The sequence below is a fragment of the Pteropus medius genome, unplaced genomic scaffold, assembly GCF_902729225.1.
Source record: "Pteropus medius unplaced genomic scaffold, Ma_sr-lr_union100, whole genome shotgun sequence".
In the NCBI taxonomy this organism is placed as follows: Eukaryota; Metazoa; Chordata; class Mammalia; order Chiroptera; family Pteropodidae; genus Pteropus; species Pteropus medius.
This window is the reverse complement of record NW_024350319.1, coordinates 5,969,522-5,994,730: the sequence shown is the minus strand read 5'-3', so window position 1 is coordinate 5,994,730 and position 25,209 is coordinate 5,969,522. Positions and strand designations below refer to the sequence as shown.

General features: G+C 32.9%; 1 protein-coding gene across 2 annotated transcripts in view; it reads left to right on the top strand.

Moving 5' to 3' along the window:
- NEGR1 (neuronal growth regulator 1) overlaps positions 1-25,209 on the top strand; it is a 771,677-nt gene that overhangs the window by 484,663 nt on the left and 261,805 nt on the right. For both annotated transcript variants that reach the window (XM_039838594.1, XM_039838595.1), the window contains exon 4: positions 20,326-20,457. In XM_039838594.1, coding sequence (XP_039694528.1) covers positions 20,326-20,457 — 132 coding nt within the window. The remainder of the gene's footprint in view (positions 1-20,325; positions 20,458-25,209) is intronic.

Genomic DNA, 25,209 nt, shown 5'->3' with positions numbered 1-25,209 from the left:
TAAAAAATTATCAGGTTTGCAAATAAGCAGCAAAATATGACCATAATGAAATTATTAGTTTTATGAAATTATAACTGACCTAAATCTGACACAGATGTTAGAATTGCTAGATAAGGCATTAAAACAGTTTTCATTCCTGTATTCCATATGTATAGAATGCTGAGACATGGAGTTCTCTCTCTCTCTCTCTCTCTCTCTCTCTCTCTCTCTCTCTCTCTCTCTCTCTTTCTCTCTCTCTATCTCTCTATCTCTCTCTGTTTTTAAAAGATCCTAAATGACCTTCTAAAGATGAAAATTACAATGTACAATATGAAAAATTCACTGGATAAAATTAAAGGTAATTAGATTTCACAAGGAAATATTAATAAACTTTAATATATAGCCATGGAAACTATCCAATATGAAACAAGGAAAAGAAAGTTTTAAAAATAAACGTAAGGTCAGTAAGCAGTGGGACAACTTCAGACAATCTAATTTTTATGTAACTGAAGACCCCAAATGAGATGACAGAGGGATAAGTTTTAAGAGATTGATGACCTTGTAATGAAATTTTTTTCCAAATTTGGTGAAAACTATAAACCCAATGAAAAGTTTTAGTTTTTTCCTCCTAACACAAAACAACTTCTCCAATTCCATGATGGAATACCCAACAATTCAATTCAATCCTGATATTATCCACTTGAAGTTATCATCAGAACCCACAAGTTAAGGGCACAATCTCACAAGACTACCCCTCACTTCAGATGCCAATCAGAAGTCTGAGGCCACCACAACTTCTGAATGACTGGCTATAAAATAAGGGTTCCTGTGACTGCCCCCTCCACAGATTTAATAATTTGGTTGAACAGCCACAAAACTCAGGAAGGAACTTTACTTATATTTAATGGCTTGTTATAGAGGATACAAATAAATAGCCAGATTGAAGACATACACAGGAAAAGGTCCAAAAGGGTCCTGAGCACAAAATCTTCTATCCCCATGAAGATGGAATGCATGACCCTCCCAGCACATTGATGCATTCACTAACCCAGAAGCTCTCTGAACCCCATTATTTAGGGTTTTTTATTAAAGTTTCATTAAGTAAGCATGACTGATTTAATCATTGGCCATAGGTGATTAACTTAGTGTCTAGCCTCTCTGCCCTCCCTGAAGTTTGAGGAGTGAGGCTAAAATTTCCAAGCTTCTAATCAGTGTTAGACTTTGTGGTGACTAGCCTGCAACCTGAAGAAATCTAAGGGCCCACCAAGAATCACTTTATTACAACGAAAGATGTTTCTATCTTTCTTACCACTCAGGAAATTCCAAGAAATTTAAAAGCTGTGTGCCAGGAACTAGGTACAAGGACCAAATATCTGTCTATGATACCACACCCAGAGACCAAAGATGTTCAATGAAACCCAAGCCCAGCAACAAACTAACATGACAAACAGAGACTAATGGACATGGACAATAGTTTAATGGTTACCAGAGGGAAGGGGGTGGGGAGAGAGATAAGGGGAAAGGGGGTCAAATATATGGTGACATAGGAAATTTAACTTTGGGTGGTGAAAGTGCTATAATACATATGACGTATTATTGAATTATGCACTTGAAATCTATATGATTTTGTTAACCAATGTCATTACAATAAATTTAATGAAAAAATGAAATATTAAATAATTTTTAAAAAATTAAAAAAAGAAACCCAACCCCAAGAAAGATGAAAGGAAACAAACACACAAACGCACTCACACAAGGCACATCATAAACAAATTGCTAAAAACCAGTGAAAACAGAAAACAATCTTAATAGCTCCCAGAGAAAGAGGACACAATAGAGAGGAACACAAATAAGAATGAAAACAGATTTTCTGTCAGAAACTATGTAAGCAAGAGTACGATTCTAGTTATATAAAATATTATGAAATATACACTAATGTGTGATGGCAGGAGAAACAGTGGTTGTCCAGATGTGGTAGTACAGGGGGAACAGGAAGGAAGGATTATGAAGGTACATGAGACAACTTTTGAGGGTGGTTGATGTGCTCATTATCTTGATTGTAATGGTGGTTTAGTGGATATGTTTAAATGTTAAAACTTATAAAATTGTATTTAAATGTGTATAGTTTATTGTATGAGAGTTATATATGAGTAAAGCTGTTAAAAATAAAAAAACAAAATGTGCACTAAATGGCTAAAAAACATTTTCTTCTAATCCATACAACACCTTGCAAAATGTATAGATTTTGTTTGTTTGTTTGTTTGTTTAGATAAATAAATCAAGCATGTTAAAAGATTCGTCCCTGGATTAAAAAAAATATATATCCAAGTTTAATGACCATTTATTCTCATTATTCTTTGCTGTTATATAGACAAGATGAGAAAATTCAAAAAGATCTTTCTAGCTGTAGGAAACAAAAATTATGAACATAATGTATTGACATGAGATATTATGTTCAGTGAAAAATTAGCTGCTAAAGACAGATAAAGAGATATTTTATCTCTTACATCCTTTAATGCAACTTAATTTTATTCAGTAAATAAATGAATTCATTAGATAAATATTATATAAATGAATTAATGAAAAAATAATGGTCTTGTATTGATGAAATATGAAAATTAATTGTACTTCTGAGGATAAAAAAGTGGCCTATTCACAAGAGAAGGATATGGGAAGAAAACAAACATGTGCAATGTGTAAATGGCAATCATGCTTCCTCAGGGAGAACGTACATTTGCAGATCCTGAGATCATCATCAGCTCAGTTTCTACAGTTATTACCTCTGAGTCTTTCATCTTCTACTCGTGCCTCTGCAACTCCTTCTCCAGGTAGAAGCCACAGTGATTGTTTTAAAACATAAGCCAAGTAATATTATTTTATTAATGAAAACCCTCCCATGGTATCTCATTATACTTAGAATAAAATTAAAAACTCCTTACCTCGCAGAAAACCATATGTGAACTGACTTCTACTCTACATTCTCGTCTCACACTTCTCTTCCCCTTACTGTCCTTCCTTCTGTTCCTCAAACTTGACATTCTTGTTTCTGCCTTGGAGCTGTTGCACTAACTGTCCCCTTTGCCTGTATCATTCTCTCCAAAATTTTTACATGATGGCTCCTTCATGATAATCGCAGAAGGCTCATATTAAATGGCTTCTTGTGATCATCGACTCACACTCATCCAGTGACTAGAAAGTCATTCTTTATTATACCACTTTACTTCAGTGATTCCCAACTGGGGACAATATGGTCCCCCAAGGGACATTTTGAAATGTATGAGAAAATTTTTGAGATAGTAAGTAACTGTTATTAGCATCTAGTGGGCAGAGGCCCAAGAGACTCTAAACATCCTACAATGTACAGGATAGCACCCACACAAAGAATTATATGGGTCAAAATCCCAGTATTGCCAAATTTCAGAACACTTGCTCTGTTTTAATTCCATGCCCATCATGTATAATTATCTGATATTCTCTTTTGTGTATACTTTTTTCTTTCATTTTTTATTTCTTGATAGACTAAACATCCAATAGGAAAAGGGGCCTTAGATGTGTTATTCACTCTTATATTCCAGGCTCTTAAAGTGATGACTGGCACAGAATATTCTGTCAAAAAGTATTTACTGAATGACTGAGTGCCACCCACATTTTCCTTTAAAAGCAGTATGTATTTTTAATATAAATACTTGTAGAGTATTTCTGCAGCTGACTTCCATCATCAGCTGAAGACATGTTTTCCCTAGAGTATGATTTGAGACTAAAGGACAGGGAAATCAACTTTCTACATGTTTGAAAAAGGAAAAAAAAATGTGGTGTGAATACCAGAAATCTTCAGGGAGGGAAGATTGCTAAGCACACAGTATTTTTGAGTTAAATTATTTTCATAGCTTGTGAAATAAATTGACTTTCCTAAATCTCTGGCAGGGTCACTGATTTGTGTTTAAATGTGCAAACTCGTTGCACCTCTGATTTTTCCTTTATCATGCTATAAATAAATTAACACTTTTATCTAATCTGACTTGCATCCACCTGTTATATTTGAAAGGATATTGCAGTGCTAGCTGATGTTTTCTCTGGAGAAATAACCATTGACCTCCTTGTTCCAAGTAAAAGTAACAGTTCTAACTGTTGATTTCCTGCAAGGAAAGAATCTAGAGGAAGCAAAGATTGTGAATAATCTTTGGCAGATTATGATGAAACTGGATGTTTGGACGTCATCAAAGCATCTCTCTGATAACCCTCATAAAAAATCTAAACCTAGTTCTACCACTTTGTCCAGTATTTCCTTCAATCCTTAGTAGCTCCCTTGGTATAACAAATTTATCAAAGATAAAAATCATGGTTGTTGAAATGAGACAAGTAATTTGCTTAGGCTCACAGAGTTGTGAAGCTAGAACTTGACTTTAGATCTATTAAGGAAATAGGTACCAATAGGTTCATATGTTTTACTTATTATTAATGCATTTACATTTTAAGCAAGAGTTTCTAGGGTAAAATGTCTTTAACTAAAAGAATAATTAATAATGACAGGGATTTGGGGCACAAGGGAAACAAGAAATGGAGCTTTTTGATAGTTGGTAAAGCTCGTGATGCCTATTATGCCATATCAGCAATGCATATGTATGGATCATTTGTACACTACTTCTGATTTAGCTATATAGACAAAGGCAATTGTGGCTTCAAAGAAGTTTCTATTTCTTCCCATTGAATAGAGGTGACATTGACAGAGTCAATCGATTGTGTCACTTTTATTCAACCAGCATATTCCTATCGCTTATTTTATATGGCAATGTATTCCTTCATACACTGTCACAGTATTATAAAATGGAAACACTTTGTTTAAAAAATGTAATTGCTATTGGATATCTATCATCTCTGCATTCATTTTTCTTCAATATAGTTGGAATTTTCTTTTGATTTTCTCTTATAATCATATAGTAATATCTAATAATCAAAAAGAGAATAACTATATTCTATTATATATCTATATCACAACTGCCTTTTTACTTTACCTTTCTGTTTCTTAGTGAATGGACGCTATGAGATATTGCCATCATGTTGAGTACATGCTTCTTTATGGGTTCATGAAATTATATTTTATAAAACTAGATTTTTTTAACTTCTAAGTACTATAAAGTTTCTGACTTTTTCACTTTGGCCTTGACATTTCAAAAATAGCGGATTCTATCTAGTCTTTCAGAAACATTTGAAAAGATTTGTGAATGCAATGATGATGGAAGATTATTCCATCACTGCTAGTATGAGGTCACCAGAAGATGATGATAATAATTACATTCATATTGAATGTAAATTCCAGATCCATCAAGAAGAGGGCACAATATATTGAATATATTAGGGGATGCAGATGCATTGATAGTGAAACTCTGAAAAGATCAGGCAATTCATTACTTTGTAAATTCATTCTTGCTTCCTTCTATTTTTTCATTTAATTACTTTTCACTCTTTATGAACATTTTCTATGTATTAATAAGCCAAAATTTTGGAGCTCCCTAAGTTTCTAAGTCACTGGCTATAGGGAGATTAGGTAGTTAAGAACAGAACCTTCTCATTAAGCCTCAAATATTATCATGTTGGTTCACATTCAAGAAAGGCTAACCTGAATGATCCTTTAGCAGAAGCCGAAGCCTTAATGCGGTTGGGGCAAAAACATGAAAGATTTTAGAACTCTTTCCCCCAGAGAATGGCACAATTTTATTTCCTCAAACTCTTTTCCATAATACCTTAAAACTCAAACCCTTGGTTTATCTATTTTCCCAGAACCAGCCTCAAGTATGATGTAAGCAATACTTTTTTGCTCATAACAGAAATATAGATTTTTTTCTTTAGATTTGGCTGAAGTTCTATAAGACAGATCAAGGTATTGGTACAAATAGGAAAACTCTTAAGCATACAGAAATGGATACTTAATTTTCTAGGTATAGAATGGAGTATAAGAGAAGAGATAGAGAATATAAAGATTGAAATAAAATAATGAAAAGATTACGGCATTGACTTTTTTTTACATGTTGCAAGTGTTTTTTTTAATAGAAAAACTGAATGCATTCAAAAAAATATGGGCTCTTATATACATCCTGTGATACTTTACATGCTATTTTAGGATAAATTATAGAAACAAACATTTGGAGTTTGTAGAAATTACATAGAATAAAAATCAACAGATAATAAAAAGCAATATGTAAAATTTCAAGCATTTTAAATAAAAGTCATGTATGCTAATAGACAAGATTTGCCTTTGCTGCCTTCATATGGCATTTGAATATTTTACTAGGGCTTCCATAACAAAGTACCTCAGACTGGATGGCTTAAACAACAGAAACGTATATTCTCGAAGTTCTAGAGGCTAAAAGTCCAAGATCAAGATGTTGACAAAGTTGATTCCTTCCTAGGGCCATGAGAGAGGGATCTATTCTAAATTTCTCTCCTTTACTTGTAGATAACCATCTCTTCCTTGTTTCTTCACATAGTCTTTCCTCTGTGCATATTTGTGTCCAAATTTCCTCTCTTTATAAGGACACCAGTCATATGGGATTAAGGCCCACCCTTATGACCTCATTTTAACTTAAGGATATGCTTTAAAGACCTTACCTTCAAATATAGTTACATTCTGTAACACCAGGAGTTATGACTTCCATATATAAATTTTAGGAGTTGCACAATTCACCCCATAACATTCAGCAATGTTAGTCAAAAAGCATCTATTGAAGAATTATATTTACTTCTTGAATCAAAGCACTATCAGATATTAAATGCAGCTTAAAAAACTTGGTAGGTTAAGTCTTTGACCTTGATGAAAATTGTGAAAAAAAATACAGATGCATAGAAGAGATATGGCATATAATTAAGATTAGCTCTACAGGTCTGTGTAGGTACTGTGCTGTTTCGCATGACAGAGAAGTGCTCATGATGGGTTTACTCAACAAAAATAATACTAGGAACAAAACAATTTCTATTTTGCAGATACGAAAGTTAAGGAACAAATATACTGAGAGACATATAAAGCCACAGAGTGAGTTACAGGTGTAGCAGAAGTGTAAACAATATTTTCTGATACCCAGTTGAACTTTCTTTAACTGCAACTATTGTTTCTTAGAGAAGGTAGCTTTATTAGACTAGTGCATTCAGATAAGTTACAATACTTTCAAATAGAACATAATAGAGGTTTCACATAGTACAGACCAATAACATATGGCTTCGTTCAGAGAGACAGTAAATATTACATTGCTAGTAATGGATTCAACCTGGTCTGAACAGAATTTAGCTACAAACAACCATATAAACAGTAACAGCCGGTTCCTCTGCAGGCACTTTCTTTTCATAATTTATCCCTCCTGAGCAAGGTGTGTGTGTTAGGGGCGGAAGAGGAGGGGGAATTTCTTCCCCAGTGTAATGTACAATATGTTATCTAACTTTTCTCTTTTTGCAGTTAAATTATGAAAGGAAAAACAATGACTGAACTTGCCATTGCAGATTGAATGACTTATTTTTCCAGAGAAAAAAATGAGTCTCAGACTGCCAAATAGGCCAGAAAAAGTCACAAAATCCAAAATGGGTGATGGCACTTGTAAAGGATCTGTTAGTGCCATATTGCGTGAATATGACTCCTACCTGATAAGAATAAGCATATGTGTTGTTTCTTCCACTTTAAATTATCAAACTGCTTTTCTGACTCTGTAGGCTTTACTTAACACAATCAAATTATGTTATGAGATCCGACAACACAGTTCTTACTTGATAAGTATAAATACTATAGACACTGAACAACATGTCATAATTTCAATTTTATTTTTATTAATAAATTTTTATCAATACAAAATTTTCTTTTTCATTTTATTGGGATTTTAGACTTTATATGTATTTTCACATTTATTGCTCATAATACCCCTATGAAGGAGGTATTGTTCTCTTTTTTCATGAGAAAACTGACCCCAAGAGAGTAAAAATGTTGCCCCCAGATCACATGAAAAGCAGTGCCTCAAATCTGAAGCCCACATTCTTAATTCTTTCTCTATTACTGTTACAAAATAGTCTTTTATTTTCCTTTTTATAAAGGCAGTCATATAAACACATTTTGAGTTAACCATTAATATTTGTCTACTCCCTCAGAATGTAAATATCTTTTAGAAGCTTCATCATTGTTAGTTCCTTGAATGTTATTTGATGATCTCAAAGTAGTGTTATATTATTATTAGCATTCTTATTAGACACTATGCTTCTTCATTTTCTGTCTGCTCAGTAAATATTTTGGCTTGTAAATAAAGATCCAAAACCTCTTTGATAATAACCAATAGGAAATCACCTAATTTATTTTATTTTAACACAGTTCTGATCCATTATCATCATATAGCTATTTCCAAATATCTTTGGTTTCTATTCTTATTTATGATATCCTGATCTATCTACATATCACTTAATGATTCTCAAAACACCGCTAGATACACAAACATTGAAAGTATATTTTTCTTTATCTCAGCTTTAAATTTCCTAGTGCCCTAAAAAAAGAGATATGACCAGTTTGTAAGATCATGGATCATACTATCAAAGTAAATTAGGATGTCAGAAGTAGAGCTTTTCCTGGTACTAAAATGCACAAAGAGTTTCTCCCATGGGGCTTCAGTAAATAGATATGTTGATTATAGCAGTAGGACCTCAATAACTTTTCTGATAAAAATATAATAGGAAATTTCATGTGGCCTTTGTTATTATGTCTCTCAATGAAGACTGGTATGATAACACTAGAGCAAAGTTTGGTAAAAGATATTTTAATAGAAACCAAAACAAGGTAGTGAAAGGGTATACCTTTCTGACTTATTCTGAAAAGAAAAAAATTAAATGGCTGAAGAAATGAATGAATTTTCTTCATGTATTCCATTATGTAGACTATTTCTCTACATGAATTTGTGATACTAATTAAACACTAGAGAAGTCAAAGTTCTATTCTCTAGCCAAACCCTGGAGTACAGAGTATATTATTCACAGAGATTTCTGGGTCACAAAGCTAATATAATGGGATGCTAAAATGGAACCTTCAGCTGAAATCCTAAGGCAACATATAGCAGGGTGAGTTATAATTTACATTACCTCTATGTAACTTCTAAAATATGATTAAGCAAGAACCAATTAGAATGCTCTTCAAACTCCTTCCCTATAGATTTAAAAGGACTGAGAAAGAGGGATTTTGATGTGAGTTCTTAGCAGAGAGCTTTACTAGTTATTCCATCTCTTCACTTACACTTGATATTGTAAATCTTTTCAATTTTGTCCATTTTAGTGGCTGTGTAGTAGTGTAGCAATATGTTTTATCTTTAAATTTATATAAAGTAATAATTACTCTTTATAGTGTAAAGTACTATGGATTTTGACAAGTACATCCTCATGTATCTACCACTGCAATCAAGATATGAAATAGTTTCATCGCTCTAAGAAATTGCCTCATGCAGCCCTTCTGTAGTCAGCCAGCTTTCCCTCCTCAACCCCTAGCAAAAATTGATCTATTCTTTATAGTTTTGCTCTTCCTAGAACGTCAAGTAAATGAAATCATACACGTAGCCTTTTGGGTTGACTTTCATTCAGTAAAACGTATTTGAGAGTCATCATGTTACATATTTATGAATAATTTTATTGGTAAATGTTATTACATTATAAAAATATACCATAATCTGTTTATTCATTCACTGATTGAAAGACATTTGGATTGCTTTCAGTTTTAGTAATTGTCAATAAGGCTTATATAAATATTTATATACAGATTTTTATATAAACTTAAGTTTCTGTTTCTCTAGGAGTGAGATTGCTAGATGGTAAATTAATGTTTAATTTTATGAGAAACTGATAAACCTTTCCAAAGGGAGCTCCATGTGTTCTGCTTCTTACCAAGACTACTCTTTGTTCCATTTTGTATTGATTTGTTTTTCCATTCTCATGCAAATGTAGTGGAATCTTGTTTGGTGTTTGCTTTTCCTAACTTTTTTAATGACTAATCAGGTACATCATTTTTTTTTTTTGATATGTCAATTTACCATCTGAGCATTTTTTTTTTAAATAAAGTTTCTGTTAAATCTTTTTGCCCATTTCTTTATTTGGTTGTATGTTTTTACTGAGTTTTGAGAGTTCCTCATATATTCTGGATACAAGTCCTTTGTCTGATATGTGTCATAAACTTTTCTCCTATTATGCGGCTTACCTTTTTAATTAATGGTGCCTTTTACAAAGCAAACATTTGTTTAATTTTGACGAAATCCAGTTTATCAATATCTTCTTGTATAACTTGTACTTTTGGTGTCATCTCTAAAACCTCTTCGCCCAAGTCAAGATCAAAAAGATGTTCTCTTTTGGTTTATAATATTTACAGTTTTATGATTCACCTTTAGTTCAATGATAATCATTGAGTTAATTTATTTAGGAGACGTGAGATAATGATCAAAGTGGACAACCTTACAATGACCCAGGTCTTAGGGGGAAAGTATTTACTCTTTCATCATTATTAAGTATGAGGTCAGATATGTGATTTTAACAGAAGTTTTTGTCAGGTTGAGAAAATTCCCTTTAATTCTCAGTTATCTAAAACTTTTTATTATCTTGAATGAATGTTAAGTTTTTCCAATGATTTATTGGCTTCTAGCGATACTTGTATATTTTTGTTGTTGTTTTTCTTAATAAAGTGAATTATATTCCTTTTTTTAGTTGTGTATCCAGCCTTTCAATCCTGGAATAAACTATAGTTAGTTATGGTGTGTTATTATTTTTAAATATTACTGGATTGGTTTACTATAATTTTTAAAAAATTTTGTGTCTATGGTCATGTATTTTTTTTTCCTTTGATACATTTAGTTTTGATATTAAAACAGCGCTAGCCTTATAAAATGAACCGGGAAGTTTTCCTCCTCCATTTTCAGAAAGAATTTGGATAGGTTTGGTATTATTTCTTAAAATCTTAATAAACACAATCCTGGGGCTTTCTGTGTGGGTAATTACAAATTCAGTATGCTCACACAGACACACGTATATATATAGAGAGAGAGAGAGAGAATATTCAGGGTTTTTTTTATTTTTCCTAAGTCAGTTTGGAGATGTATTTTAAGAAATTTGTTTATTTAGTCTAAATTCTTGAATTAAATGGTAGGACTTTTTCTTAATATTTGCTTAGTAGCCATTCGGTTCTTCCTATAACCATAATAATATCCTCTCTTTCACCTCTGCTATTGTTAATTTGTATTATCATTCTTTGTATTCTTTATCATAATCTGGCTAAGTTTTACCCATTTCAGCAGCTTTTAAAAAAACAGCTTTGGGTTTTATTAATTTTAGTATTGCTCATTTTTAATTTTACCGATTTCTGCTCTTTATTATTGCCATAATTCTATTTACTTTTATTTGTTCTTTTTCTAACTTCTTAAGATTGAAGCTTATAGGATTGATCTTAGATCTTTATTCTTTTTTGTTGTCATGTCATTGTATTGTGGCTTGCATAGCTTCAGATAAAAAGTCTGAAAAATTTTTTTTTCGATTGCGCGTAGTGGGTATTTTATCTATGGCTCCTTTTTATAGTTTTGTCTTCCTCTCTGGTTTTTAGCAACTTGATTATAATGTGCTTTTGAATGATTTTATTTGTGGTTTATCCTGCTTGGAGATTATTGGATTCTTAGATTTGATGTTTTATTGTATTTATCAAATCTAGAAAATATTCAGCCTTTATTTCATTTAAATTATTTTGTGTACCTATGTTAAGAATTTTCATTGGGTTATTTTTTTCTTATTTTTTAATTATCTCATTTTATTCATGTTTTTCTTTAAATACTTAAACACAGTTTTAATAGCTGGCTATCTTAAAATCTTTTTCTAATGATTCCATCATCTCTATCATTTCTATATCTCATTCCATTGACTGATTTTCTCTTAGTTATTGTTCAGTTTCCTGCTTCTTTGAATACATAGTGATTTTTTATTAGATACTAGAACTAGTTACATTGTTGAATGTCTAGATATTGTTTTGTTTTGTTTTTAAAGTGTTGGATTTTTTTCTTACAGAAAACTATATTACTTACAGATTGTTTTGATCCATTGAACCCTGTTTTTAAACCTTAAAAAGAGGTCTAGAAGAGTCTTCACTCCAGCTTTTTTCCAGCCCTTCTACTGCGATATAAGCCCTATGTAGCCTCCACTGAATACTCTGATATTTACATGAACCTCTCCATTCTTGATGATCAGAGATCAAATGTCTCTTTTCCTTGTTTGAACTCTAGGAATTGTTCAGCTTACAAACTCTCTACTTGTTCTTTCTGCAACTTTTTGGGGTTTCTCTCTATGCCTGTATAGCCTAGTCCTTAGTAAAGACAATACGCAGATTTCTGTAGTTCTTTGTCTGTATGGGTTCCTTCTCATTAAAACCCTATACCACTACCGTCAGTCCTTGGCCTGCTGGAATTCTAATCTCCCTTTGCTCAATTCAGCAGTATCACTGGGCTTAGGTTTCCACCTTTCTAGGATTTGAAAATTGCCTTCAAATAGATATTCATGGAGATCCATTTGAGGCTCACCTTGTTTGCTTCAGGAATCATAGCCATGGGATGCCTGTTATACAATGTCTGAAAAAAGTTGTTTCATATAATTTATACGTTTCTCTAGTGATTTATGGCAAGAAGGTAAGTCTGGTTTTTGTTCCTAATAACGAGGAGCAGAATTCCAGTTATTTTTATAAAATATAATATTTTAAAATATTCAAATTTGTCATACTCTTCTACTTATAGTACTGCAATTATTTCTTAAGTTAAAATTCAAACAAATTTCTCAGAAAGCATACAAGGCCTTCTAGGCTTTGATCTCTGCTTAAAGCTCCAACCTCACCTTTACTCATTCTTGCTAAATTAAAGCTCTGGCCTAACCAAACCTTTAGAATTTTCCTTAAATTTATGACAGCACAGTCATGATAGCATAGCATCCTTTATTTACTTCTAATATAATATTTATTACACTTTATTGAAATTGCCTGCTTATACTTTTGTTTCCCCAGTAAACCCTAAGCTTTTTGAAATGGAAGTAATCTTGTTCACTGGTCAGAGATCCTTGCACAATTAAAATCTGTTTAATGGAAGGAAAGAATGCAGGCAGGAAAGTAAGAAACAATTGATGGTGAGCTGAATTAAGAAATTTCTTTCAGTGCTATCTGGTGTGATATGAAAAATTGTAACAAAAGAAATCAAAATCTTGAGCTTTTTATTTCTTGGTTACTTTCGTTTGCTTCTGAAATCCTCTTGCAGTCATTTCAGTAGATGACTTCCATAATTTCCTCTGACCATACAACTCTCCTCTTATTGCTCCTTCAAACCCCACTATTTCTGTGCTCTGACTAAACTTCCCAGAGTCATATTACCTTTAAATTTGTAGTACAGTCTCATGAAAATTATTTGCTTCCAAAAGAATGTCTTATTAATTTTTTCTTAACTTCACTCATATTTTTCAGAGGTATTAATGAACTCAGCAGCTTCACAATTTCAATCACTTATTTTTTTCTGCTGTCTTTGAAAATTATAGACAAATTACAGTTTGCATATGCAAGTAGAACTGCCAATTCTAATGCAGAACTGTCGTAGGCAGAATAATGACTTCCAAAGATGCCCATGCCTATATCTCTGGAAAATGTGACTATGTTACCTTACATGGTAAAGAGACTTTGCAGATGTCATTAAGGAGATTATTTTGAGTCAGGCAGGTGGACTCAATCACATGAGTCCTTAAAGTGGAAGAGAAAGGCAAAAGAATGGTTCAGAGAGATGAGACGGGAGATGAAGCAGTAGAGATTCAAAGTAGGAGGCAGACTTAACCCACCGTTTTCAGCCTCAGAAGATGAAGGGAGAGTCCATGACTCAAGGAATGAAGGTGGCCTCAAGAAGATAAAAATGACCCTCTGCCAAGGAAACGAGGATCTCGATGTTACAACAGCAAGAAAATTCTCCCAACAACCTGAATAAGCAAAACAAACCTCCAGAAAGGAACCTTGTACTGCTGACATTTTTGTTTTAGTTCAGTGAGACCCTGGATTAGTTTTATGTTATTGCTGTTACAAATTATCACAAAGTTAATGATTAAAACAGCACAGATTTATCATTTTACATTTTCATAGGTCAGAAGTCTGGCATTGGTCTCACCAGATCAAAAGCAACGTGTTGACAGGCTGCGTTCTTTTTTGTAAGCTCTAGAGGAGAATCATTTTCTTGCTGTCAGCCAAGGGCCATTCCCAGTTTCTAGAAGCCACAGCTTTCCTTGGCTTGTGCCTTACTTTCTCCATTTTCAGAGTCAGCAATGGTGATTTATCATATCACATCTCTCTGACACACTCTTCTTCTTCCTCTTCTACTCTTAAGGACTCATGTGATTGGTTGGGCCCTTCAATATAAGTAATCACCTTGTCTCAAGGTACTTAATATTAATCACATGTGCAGTCTTTTTTGCCATGGAAGTTAATAGAGTGTCAGACCCTAATGATTAGGCTATGAATATCTTTGGGGCACCCATTATTCCAGTTATCATAGCCTTCTGCTGGACTTTGGCTTACAGAGCTATATGATAATAAGTGTGTATGGTTTAAAACCAGTTAAGTGTGTGGTTATTTGTTTCAACAGCCCTACAAAACTAATACAAGAACCAATAACATCTTTCAGAGATTAAATTAACATCTACCTAGTGCTTTGTAGTTCTAAGAGTAATATGACCTACTTTAGTTCTTATTATCACCATTTATAAAGAGTACTAATGCAGCATTTCAGGCACGTAGGTTTTGAAATTAGTTCTGGGTCTATTGGCAAGAACTGTAACCTCTTTAAATGCTAGAGTCTTATTATATCTCATGGAATCTACCTCATAACTAAGGAATTTATAATAAAAGCATTTATCATGGTACCTTCCACACAATAAGGAATCAATAAAGGGTAAATATTATTTTTATTTATGGTGACATAGTTAATAATTTTTTGAAAAAGAAGATTAATCTACCCTCTCTAATTATATGTTAAATTTTCTGGACTTTCTATTATGTTTTCTTTTTTCAATCATACAGTAAACAAATATATAGAGAGTCCATACTAAACACAGAATAAGATGTAGCCTTTTATATTACAAAACTTACAGTATGACAGGAGTGAGGAATATTTTAAAAGTTGCTAATAATTAAATAAGTAATAGAAATCATGTACATGCCATATAACTTTTATACAGAAAAAAGAATCAAGAAGGTTAAATTGTTCTTTGGAATTCAGGCAGAGAGAAAGTGACCTGAACATGAGATCAACTCTGAATTCCATCTACAGATCTATAAGGCAGATGTGTTTACTGATCTCTTACAGTGATATGAGAACAGAACTATTCATTGCCATTTATGCCTCTTGAGCAACTTTCTTATTTTCACTTTTGGTTCCATTTGAATATCATGTTAAGACAGAAACACTAATCCTTGAATATGATAACTTCTCACCATGGAAACAATATTTATCTAATTCACCCTCCCTGGCATGCCTAAACCTGTGTATTATAATAACATCTAATGTGTTTTTTTTTTTTTTAATTCCTATGATGTGCTCTAAGTGTTTTACTTTCATTAACCCACTTAATTCTCATAGCATTCATATGAGGGAGGTTCTGTTATGCTCAAACATCACAGATGAGTAAAGGTTAAATACCTTGTGTAAGGTCACATTGCTAGTAAATGGCAGAGCCGGGATTTGAAGCCAGGTAGACTAGTTCTAGAACCCCCATTCTTAACCACTCAGTACGGTAGAGCCCACAGAAGATATACTTGCAAGACGGCAGGTATGCTGTTGAATAACAAGCTGACAGAGAATAATTATAATCATGCATATAAATGAACCATCTAAAGATATTTTGGAAAGTCAGTTCCAAAGTACTATCTAGTGATAAATGGCTATGAGACCCTAATAAAATATATTCCTACAGGAAAGCCTTGAAAAGTGAGATGACTTTCTGAGTAAGGGTCTTAGATAATGGTTGAAATGACTCTACAAAGCAGTGTGCAATCATTAGCCTATCATCTGAGTATGTGCATACAGAGATCAGCAACTGAGACAAAGGAACTCCTAGAAGAAGTTTGAGAATTACCTAGGAGACAAAATTGACAGGACACAATGAGTGATGGTTGCATGCACTGAGATCAAAGGTCTTGTCAAAATTAATATTAAAGTTTCTGACTTGAGCCAACTGAATGATGATTAAAGAACTCATTGAGTCTTGGAACACAGGAGGAGTTGCAGATATGGCAGAGAAGGGAAGTTTGTTTTTGGTGTGTTGACTTTGAGATGCCTATGAATCATCCAAGAGGAGATGTCCAGTTGAATACATGTGTCTAAGTTTCGAGATATAGATATGGACTAAGTCAATTAATCAATATATAAATAGTAATACAATGCAAATGAATAAACAAGATTCCCTGAAATAGTGTCCTCAGTAAGAAAAAAAAAGATGTCATAAGATAGAAACAACATTTGAGGGATGTGAAAATGTGAAAGGTTTTGAAAAAGTGAAAAGAAATGGCCAGAGAAATGAGAGGAAATCTAGTGAAGGGTGATTGATGTCCTAGAAATTAAGGGAAGCAAGATTTTTTGTCAAATATTTTTTTCTGAAATATATTAATATACTTCATAGAAATATGATGTTGCTAACAATTTTGTATATGTAAAGAATGGTCATATGCCTTATCAAAACTTAAAGTCAACTCTAGATATCATTTTAGTGGCCCATATAGAACTTTTTCTGGTCAGGTTCTTATCAGAATTCTGTATGAGAGATATTGTAAAGCATAGCTACATCCACTTTTCAGCTTTCTCTTTGAAGATGGTGAAAATAGTGGCATTATTGAAGACTCACAGAATCTCTTCAGTTCTTCAGTTTTTGAGAAAAGTCCATGCCTAGAAGAGACTATGCACAAAAGAAAACTATTACTTGGGTGATAGGCAGTACTTATCTTTTTTCTTCAAATTGTATTTAATGTTTTTGTTAGCCTTTATGGTTTTATAAAGGATCTATGATAACTGTACAGTCTGTTCTCATCACTGCCATCACCTCACCTATCTCTTCAGGATGTCAGCAAAGATGACTATTCTTTTTAAAGCTACTTCCCTTCCTTAAGATTCTGAAAGAGAAGTGGTAACTTCTTTGTTTAAACTAAGCTAAGTGTTTAGATTCTCTGTGTTCTGTCCTTACAGGTATTTATTAAATTCATTCATAAATGTAATTATTAGTCATTCAATAAATATTTACCAAGAGTATGATGTTACAGGCATTATGCTGGAGCTAGGGACATAGAGATGAACACAATAGAAACTGTCACTGCACTTATAGAAAATGATAAAACCTGTGACCAGAAGAGGCTTTCCATATTACAATGTGTTTACCTCATCAACATTTATAATTGGTACCCTAAGACATAAAAATATCCCACAATGTTCTTATAATTCATCTAAATTTATAAGGAGTACCCTAAAGCAGTACATGTCCTCATAAGCATTGCAAAATCTTGGCTTTGGTGATGGTCTTCATGTCTTTAGCTCCCTTTGGCCTTGGTCTTTCTTCTCCATTTTAGGAGATTATTTGAGTTACACAGCATGAACTGAAATGTTCTTTGCATTTTAATGTGCTATGACCAGATCCTCTCTCCTTGTGAGGGGAGTGATGGGAAAAGAGGGCAATCCAGCCAAGTATAAAAGACAGAATTGATTTCATTGAGTCCAAAATTCAGGCAAAGAATTACTATTGGAGAAAACAAGACAAAAAAAAAAAAAAAAAAAACCAAAGAGTCAGCCAAGCAAATGGTAGACAACTAGTAAACCTGAGGGTTTAAATCCTGGACAACTTCACATTTCAGATTTTTAAATTTAAACCTGGTAAGATCAGTCTGAGAACAGAACAAGTGTGAGTTTAGGATGGAAACAGAACTATTTGAATAAAAATAAGAGAATATTTGGAGCACAGTTTTGGGGAGAGCTGATGCATGGTGAATGGAAATAACAGGATGGCTTGAAAACCTAGTATCTGGTGGGAAAAATGAAGATGTTAACCATGAATTTATGCTTTTTTCCTAAGTGTCTTTATATTTGTGTTATATTATTGATAGTGTTGGCCATGTCATCCATTCACTAGTTCTATAGCTATTGAGTTATGCAATGCATAAGTATTTACTGGTAATTCTAGTAGCTGTACATAGGAGCACTGTTCTATGGTGTTGTCGAGATAGATCCCTAAATATGGTTAGGTAGATTGTGCAGGGACAAATGTTCAGTATACATAAATGGTGCTCTCTGGAGTTGAGCGATATAGTAGTCCTAATGTTGGTGACACTTTTGTCATATGTCTTTTTGTAGTGTTTCTCAATATTTCAGGGCCTGCCATTTAACCATTTAAGAGGAAAAAAATGCTTTCTTTCTCTTTAAATTCTGAAACGTATTGTTTCTCTCTTTTCATTATACTTTTTGTTCCTGGTAGACACATAAATCTAATGTTTATTCCTATCCTTCAGTACTTTAAGAGCTATTGTTCATGTGTTTGCAATGTTTAAACAGCAAAAATAATAACACATAACTCAATTAGCATTAATATGATGGCTAAGTGGAGGGCCAGTGGAAGGAGAGAGCAGTTGGAGGGATCGTTTTATGAACTATATAGATATCTAATCAATGTACTATATACTTGAAACTAATTTAAATAAAAAAATTTATTTTTAAAATAACACATAACTCATACACATCATAATCGATGCTTTGTTTAAGAATTAGAATATAGTTGATTATTCAAATAGGTATAATACATGTGTGTATTGAGTCAGATAAGTGCCCTAGGTTGAACTAAGAAAATGATTAGAAAATCAGATTTTAAGAATATTGACTTTGAAGACAACTGCTGCTTTTGTAGGCTTACTTCTTATACCTAAAATAGCTTATCAGCTAACCACTATCCGTAGATAGCTATCCCCTGTCTACAATTTGTGATCAGCCGGAAAATGAAGAAATGACTTAATCAGATAGATAGATAGATAGATAGATAGATAGATAGATAGATAGATAGATAGATAGATAGACAGACGATAGATAGGTAGATATCTTAAAAACTCTAGGTCACAATTAACAAAGTCATAGTTATCTGGAAGATGGGCAGTGTGACAACTGATATAGGCCTAGATAACAGAGCCCACAGGGAAGAAAAATAATTTAATTGACATGGATTTTAGATTTGGAGCACCATAATTAAATTTCATTTATTTTTATTCACGTAAAGTAAAATTTTCTTCTAGTTTTATAACTTCTACATTATCATAATTGCTTACGTGAAAGAGTAAGATAAAAACAAAAATAAGGCTGATTTCAAAAACGGACAATTTAATGGAATCATTGTTTTATTTTTCAGTTATCTTTTGTGTGCCTTGAAGTGTGATTTTTCAAGATCTGTTAAAGGAGGGAGAAGGATTCCCGCTCTAGAAATTCACATAAACCCCTTTTACCTTTGCCATGTCTCTGATAATCTGGATCTTTTCTGTTTAACAAGTATTTGCTTTCAAATAAATGGAAATTCCATTGTTTCAGGAGCTTTTATCTGGAAATATTCTTTTATCTGTGATTATGTCTTTATATTTAATCTACTTCTATTTTTAATCAAAGAGAATATTTTTTCTGGAAATTAAAAAATAAAGATAATTTAGTTGGTTTTTACAACCACTTTCTTTTAGAGAGTCATCAAGTTTTTTCTTCAAGGTTTATTGGGTGCATTATATATAGTATATATCGTGTACCTTTTTTGGAAACATTAATAATTTTGGAAACTGAAGCATTGCAATAGTTCAATATATCTCTATACTCTTATCAAGCCATCTGGCTTGAAACCTTGATAATAAGTATGAGATTTCCCAAAAGAAAAGTAACATTTAGTTAGGTTAAGTGTCAAGTTGCTAGCTTACAGTGTATAAAAGTCAATATATACCAAGTCATATTACTGAATTTCATCTACATTGGTAGGAGGTTGTTGAACTCAATTACAGAAATGTGCAGAACTCTATTTGATGTGTGATGAGGTTAGGAAACCACAATCAATTAAAAGGAACACATGTATATCCTGTTCTGGAGAAATAGTTGTTATAGTATTCTTTGTTCAGTTTCTATTTTTTTTCTCTGACTTTTCCTCTGAACATAGGAGAATAAAGGTTTTAATAATTCCTCAGTTTCATTTGGAATTGTTTTGTCAGCAATATCTAATAGGAAAACATGAGATTGTTGTTTTACTTGAATGAAGCCTCAGGCAGCTACAATTAAACATGCTGTACTTTTTTTCTTGCAGCAAAACCATTTGAAAATGGACAATATTTGGACATTTATGGAATTACCAGGGACCAGGCTGGAGAATATGAATGCAGTGCAGAAAATGATGTGTCATTCCCAGATGTGAAAAAAGTAAAAATTGTCGTAAACTGTAAGTCCCATCACCTTTTATGAATATAATCTCAGAGAAGATAATCCATCTGAAAAATGCTGTCTGAAATTTATTTTGCTGTTTTTTAAGAGGTCTATTGATAAAGGCCACTTATTGACAGTGAAAATGTACATATGTTAGATATGCATATGTCAAAGTGTTTTATGTGACATCAATTGTCCCAAACAACCGCACAATAATTCAATTTAATGTGCAGATGGAAATATTTTAAATATTGTCCTAGTCCCAGGCATTGTAAACTTTGGCATCCTTATCTCTAAAGCCCTGTAGACACATGGTGTTTTCTTCATTCTCATAAGTTTACTGGGAGTATATTTTGATTTAAATGAGAAACTCACAATCAAAACTTATGGAAATAAGGTGTGCTGGTCTGTACTCTAAGAGAAGGGCTGTTACTGTGATGCTCCTATTATTTAGATTATTTAATGCTGTTCTGAAAAATCTTGAGAAAATAAAGAATTTTCCCATAAATTTCATTACTAGGAAGATAGAATAGTAAGAGATACCTGCAGAACTATCAATGCTATTATGTTACACCCCTTTAAAAATACATCCCGAAACACTGATGTAGGGCATTTGCTTATTAACATCCTACTTTATATCTTATGATCTCAATAGCAATGACTGAAATGGTATTTACTTTTCCAAAATATCCCCTACTCTTCCTCTCAAAATTTGTCATATTGTTTAACTTATTTTAATAAAGCTCTTTCAGGCTAATACTATTTTATCAAGAGTGTTTATATTCCATTTATACATCTTCCTATAGATGGCCATTGCTAAAAATGCATATATAGTATTACATGATAGATCAGAAAAAAATTACTCCAAATATATCCCAAAATTCTAAAACAAAGCAGTTTTTTGTATATATTAATATGAATCTTTCAGTTTCATGGGTCAAAAATAACTATTGAAATACTCCTGGTAGGTGTCTGCCAGAGCAAATCACTGCCATCAACTAACATTTGTCAGTGACTAATCTATACATTTGGGGTTGAATTATCTCTGTGAGACTGAGCAAATGTGCATAATACCAGATCAAGAGGCAGCTTCTGGGGCAGAGTTTCTCATATAATGCTCTGAGGACAAACTTTAGCAGATTCACCCAAGAGACTTGTTAAAAATGGAAAATTTCTGTGTCCCACATCAACTCCAATGAATCAAAATCCTTGGGGCATATGGCCTGGAAATCTGCATTTATAACAAGTTGCTGTTGATTCTCAGGACTAGTGTTGCAGAGGACTATTGTTATTCTTCTGGAATTCTCTGAAATTAGAGGTAGTAAACAAATAAAAAATCCTGATCATTTTATCGCCAACCATATTTATCTGAATATGAGACTACTGATTTTATTGGTTAAAGTGTCAAGAAGGGAGGTAAGAAATAGAAATGCTAAGGAAATAGTATTTTTACCAGTGAGCACAAAGAAATGAAAATGGAGAGTCAAATGTCAAATTAGGAAGGCAGCTAGCCCAGCAAGGCAGCCTACTCTCAAACCCTCAGATCAAGTAGGTCTCTAAAATACTGCTACCACTAGGGATAGAATTGAAAATATTGCTGCTGTAAGGATTCTCATGGGCCTATACTCCATGTATAATTCACTCTTCTCTTTATATTCACACTTTCTTTTTTATCCTTCTTGTCCCTCTGACTTTAATTCATTGGCACTTATCGTTTAATCTGATTCAGTTTTTTTCTGGGCAAGTGGGCACCTTAGACTGAGAAAAGTCAACTAAGGAGGCAGAAATTTGGAGAGAAACAGAAATTAAAGATTTAGATGACCAGCGAATGAGTCACATCTGTAGGATCTGAGTGGAGAAGAGAATCCTTATATAAAACAGAATGACAGAAATTGGGGAAACAAGATGTCAAGAACCGTAAAGGATATGCCACAGTTTCATGGATGCTGGCAGAAGACAAAGACAAAGGCAGTTTATTACCATACCAATAACAGTAGCCAGAGTATTGTCATTTTCTTGCATCAGTTCCCCAAGCCCCAGTTACTACGGAACAATATGATGAGGGCTAGGTGACACTTACACACACAGTGGGTTTACGTCATAGCTGAGGCTCCCTGAGCTTAGGAAACTCAATTTATATATATATGTGTGTATATATATATATATATATATATATATGTATATATATATATATATATATATATATACACACATATATATATAATGGCAGCAAGCAAACCTGACCTTTGCCGCAGAGGGAGAAATTATCTTTATTATAGTGGACTGTAAACAAACCTGCCCTTTGCTCCATAGGGAGAACTACTTCTACTTTCTTTCAAGACTGTTCACTATACAAGTATCCTTGAAAAGATAGTCAGGAACAAAAGCTGTCAGTGCCTCTGCTCACAAGACATGCAGAAACAGAAGAGACCCATGGGGAATTGTTTTCCAACACAGAATGAGAGGAGAAAAGTCTAAAACAGAGCCTAGAGACATTTCATCAGCTGAAAAGTGTCCTTCAGTGGCTTTCATAGGGTCTCAGACACCTAACGATAGGTAGAAAAGAAGACTTTGTTAACCAAATTTAATTTAAGAAAATAGAAAGGAAAAGGGGAAAATTTAAAAAGTAGTTAAAGAGGTTCTTTTTAAATCAGCATGGAGAAAAACTTTTTAGAAATTAATTTCATTTAAAATACAGCCCTAAGTTGAAGTTGTGGCACACACGCATAATATTAACATAGCTCACACTAAAAAATGGACCCAACAGAATTTTTAATGATTTTAAACAATCAGTTTTGTCTTCTGCTCCTTCCCAAGTTATACCTATGATAACTCACCTTTTCCTAAATGTTTCATGAGGAATTGTATTTAATAGAGATTGATCAATTACATTCACATCTCTTGAATCAGTATTTTGTGTAAGAGATGATATCTGGCCGGACTGCTGGTCAAGACCTGAATTTTGCCTTTGTTTGGAATAGTTATGTCACACTTATATCAATGATATTTAAGTTGTGTAAGTGTGCAAGTGTGTGTGTGTGTTCCTGGTTAAGAAGAGGTTTAAAAAGTTAATTTTGTGAATTTTACTCTTTAAAAGTCAAAAATTTAGTTCTATCTATAGATTTTGCTGAGCTGATTTCTCCAAGGAAATTAGCCAAAGCCTCCTGAATAAACTTTAGTTTGTCAAAGCCAAAAATTGAGCATAGTGGTCTATGTTACCAGCACAGAACTGAGCATCCCCTGATAACCCGAAGATTCCCTGAAGATAGACTCCTGCCAGGTCCAAGGCAGTCCTCCTTTTCATCATTATTAATCAATATTGATTGTGCTTATAAAACTGCAATAGCTTTGTGAATTATAATTTGAAGAGAAACTCTGTCCTTTTTCCCAAATGAGGTTCAAGATGAAGTGTAATAAATTTTCATAAGCTCTGGTAGATTTAGTTATGTGGTAAGTCAATTTGAAAAAGAAATTTAGGTTTCCTACAAGTTAGAAATGCTTAATGTTTTGCTCTTCATCTAATATGTCTGCCACATTCACTATATATAAAACACACGCATACAATGAATAGTAACATCGTATTTGCCACATACTTCCTACTTATAGCACTTTTATGCAGATTTCTATTCAACTTAATTGAACAACAATTTAGTAAAATGATTTAGTATAATTTACTTTATATAGATTGGGCTAGTAGGTTAATTTAATAAATCAGTCAATTTTGAGTTATTTACAGATTTTATAAATAATCTGTGATTATTCTCTTTGTCTTTATCTATATTTTCTTTCATTCTTTTATGTATGAAATTATATATAAATTGCTTTATCTATATAAATTTTTTTATTATATGTACATGTTTATACACATACCTAACACATATATATGTAAGTAGGCATATATACTTCTTGTCAACTTGAAAGACAAACTAAAGTAATACAAGAAATCATGACAGTTTTAATCAGATCTTGAGAGATTAATACACATACACTTATATAACAAGAGAAAAAAAAGTGGACTAGTTGATTAGGTAAGCCAGAGGGAGCTAGTGGATTAGAGTTGGACAGGTTCTATGTTTTATCTGCATTTGTATTCCATCTCTAGAAGCAGCCTAAGAATATAAGTTCCATAATTATTATTGTTAATTTTAAAAAAATAGAAAATGAATGATTTCCAGATAGCCCACAGGTTCACTTGAACTGGGAATAACAATCTTTGAAGGTCTGTTTAGGAAAAGAGAGACCAGAGTCTAGAAAATCAGCAAAGTTGACACACTGGAAGCTAAATCTAGAATCTAGAAAATTTAGAAAATGTAAGTAATTTAGACTAATCCACGAATGTAGACCTCTCTAGGGAAGCAGAATCCCAGATATTAGAAATCAAGAAAGCCTTCAAGACCTAACCTTTCAAAATGAATGCTAGTAATAAAAAGGGTAGGGTGCTCTGATCTTGTGACAGAAGCTGTTCTTTATTTGATATCTATTCTTCCAGTATTTGATATTTATTCTTCCAGTAAGGGTAACCATTTTTGGAAACGTGGACCTTATAGTCAGAAATAACTTATTTGAACCCCCATTCTAAAATTTACTGGGCTTTGAAACTTTGGGAAACCACTTGACCTTTCTGAGTCTCAATTTCCAATTCTGTACATTTGGGCATTAATACATAATTTTCAGGGTTTGAGTAAGGATTAAATGAGATGATGTATTACAACACCTATCATAGTGTCTGGTTCACTATAGGCAATTGAAGAAAATCTCTCAGTCTCTC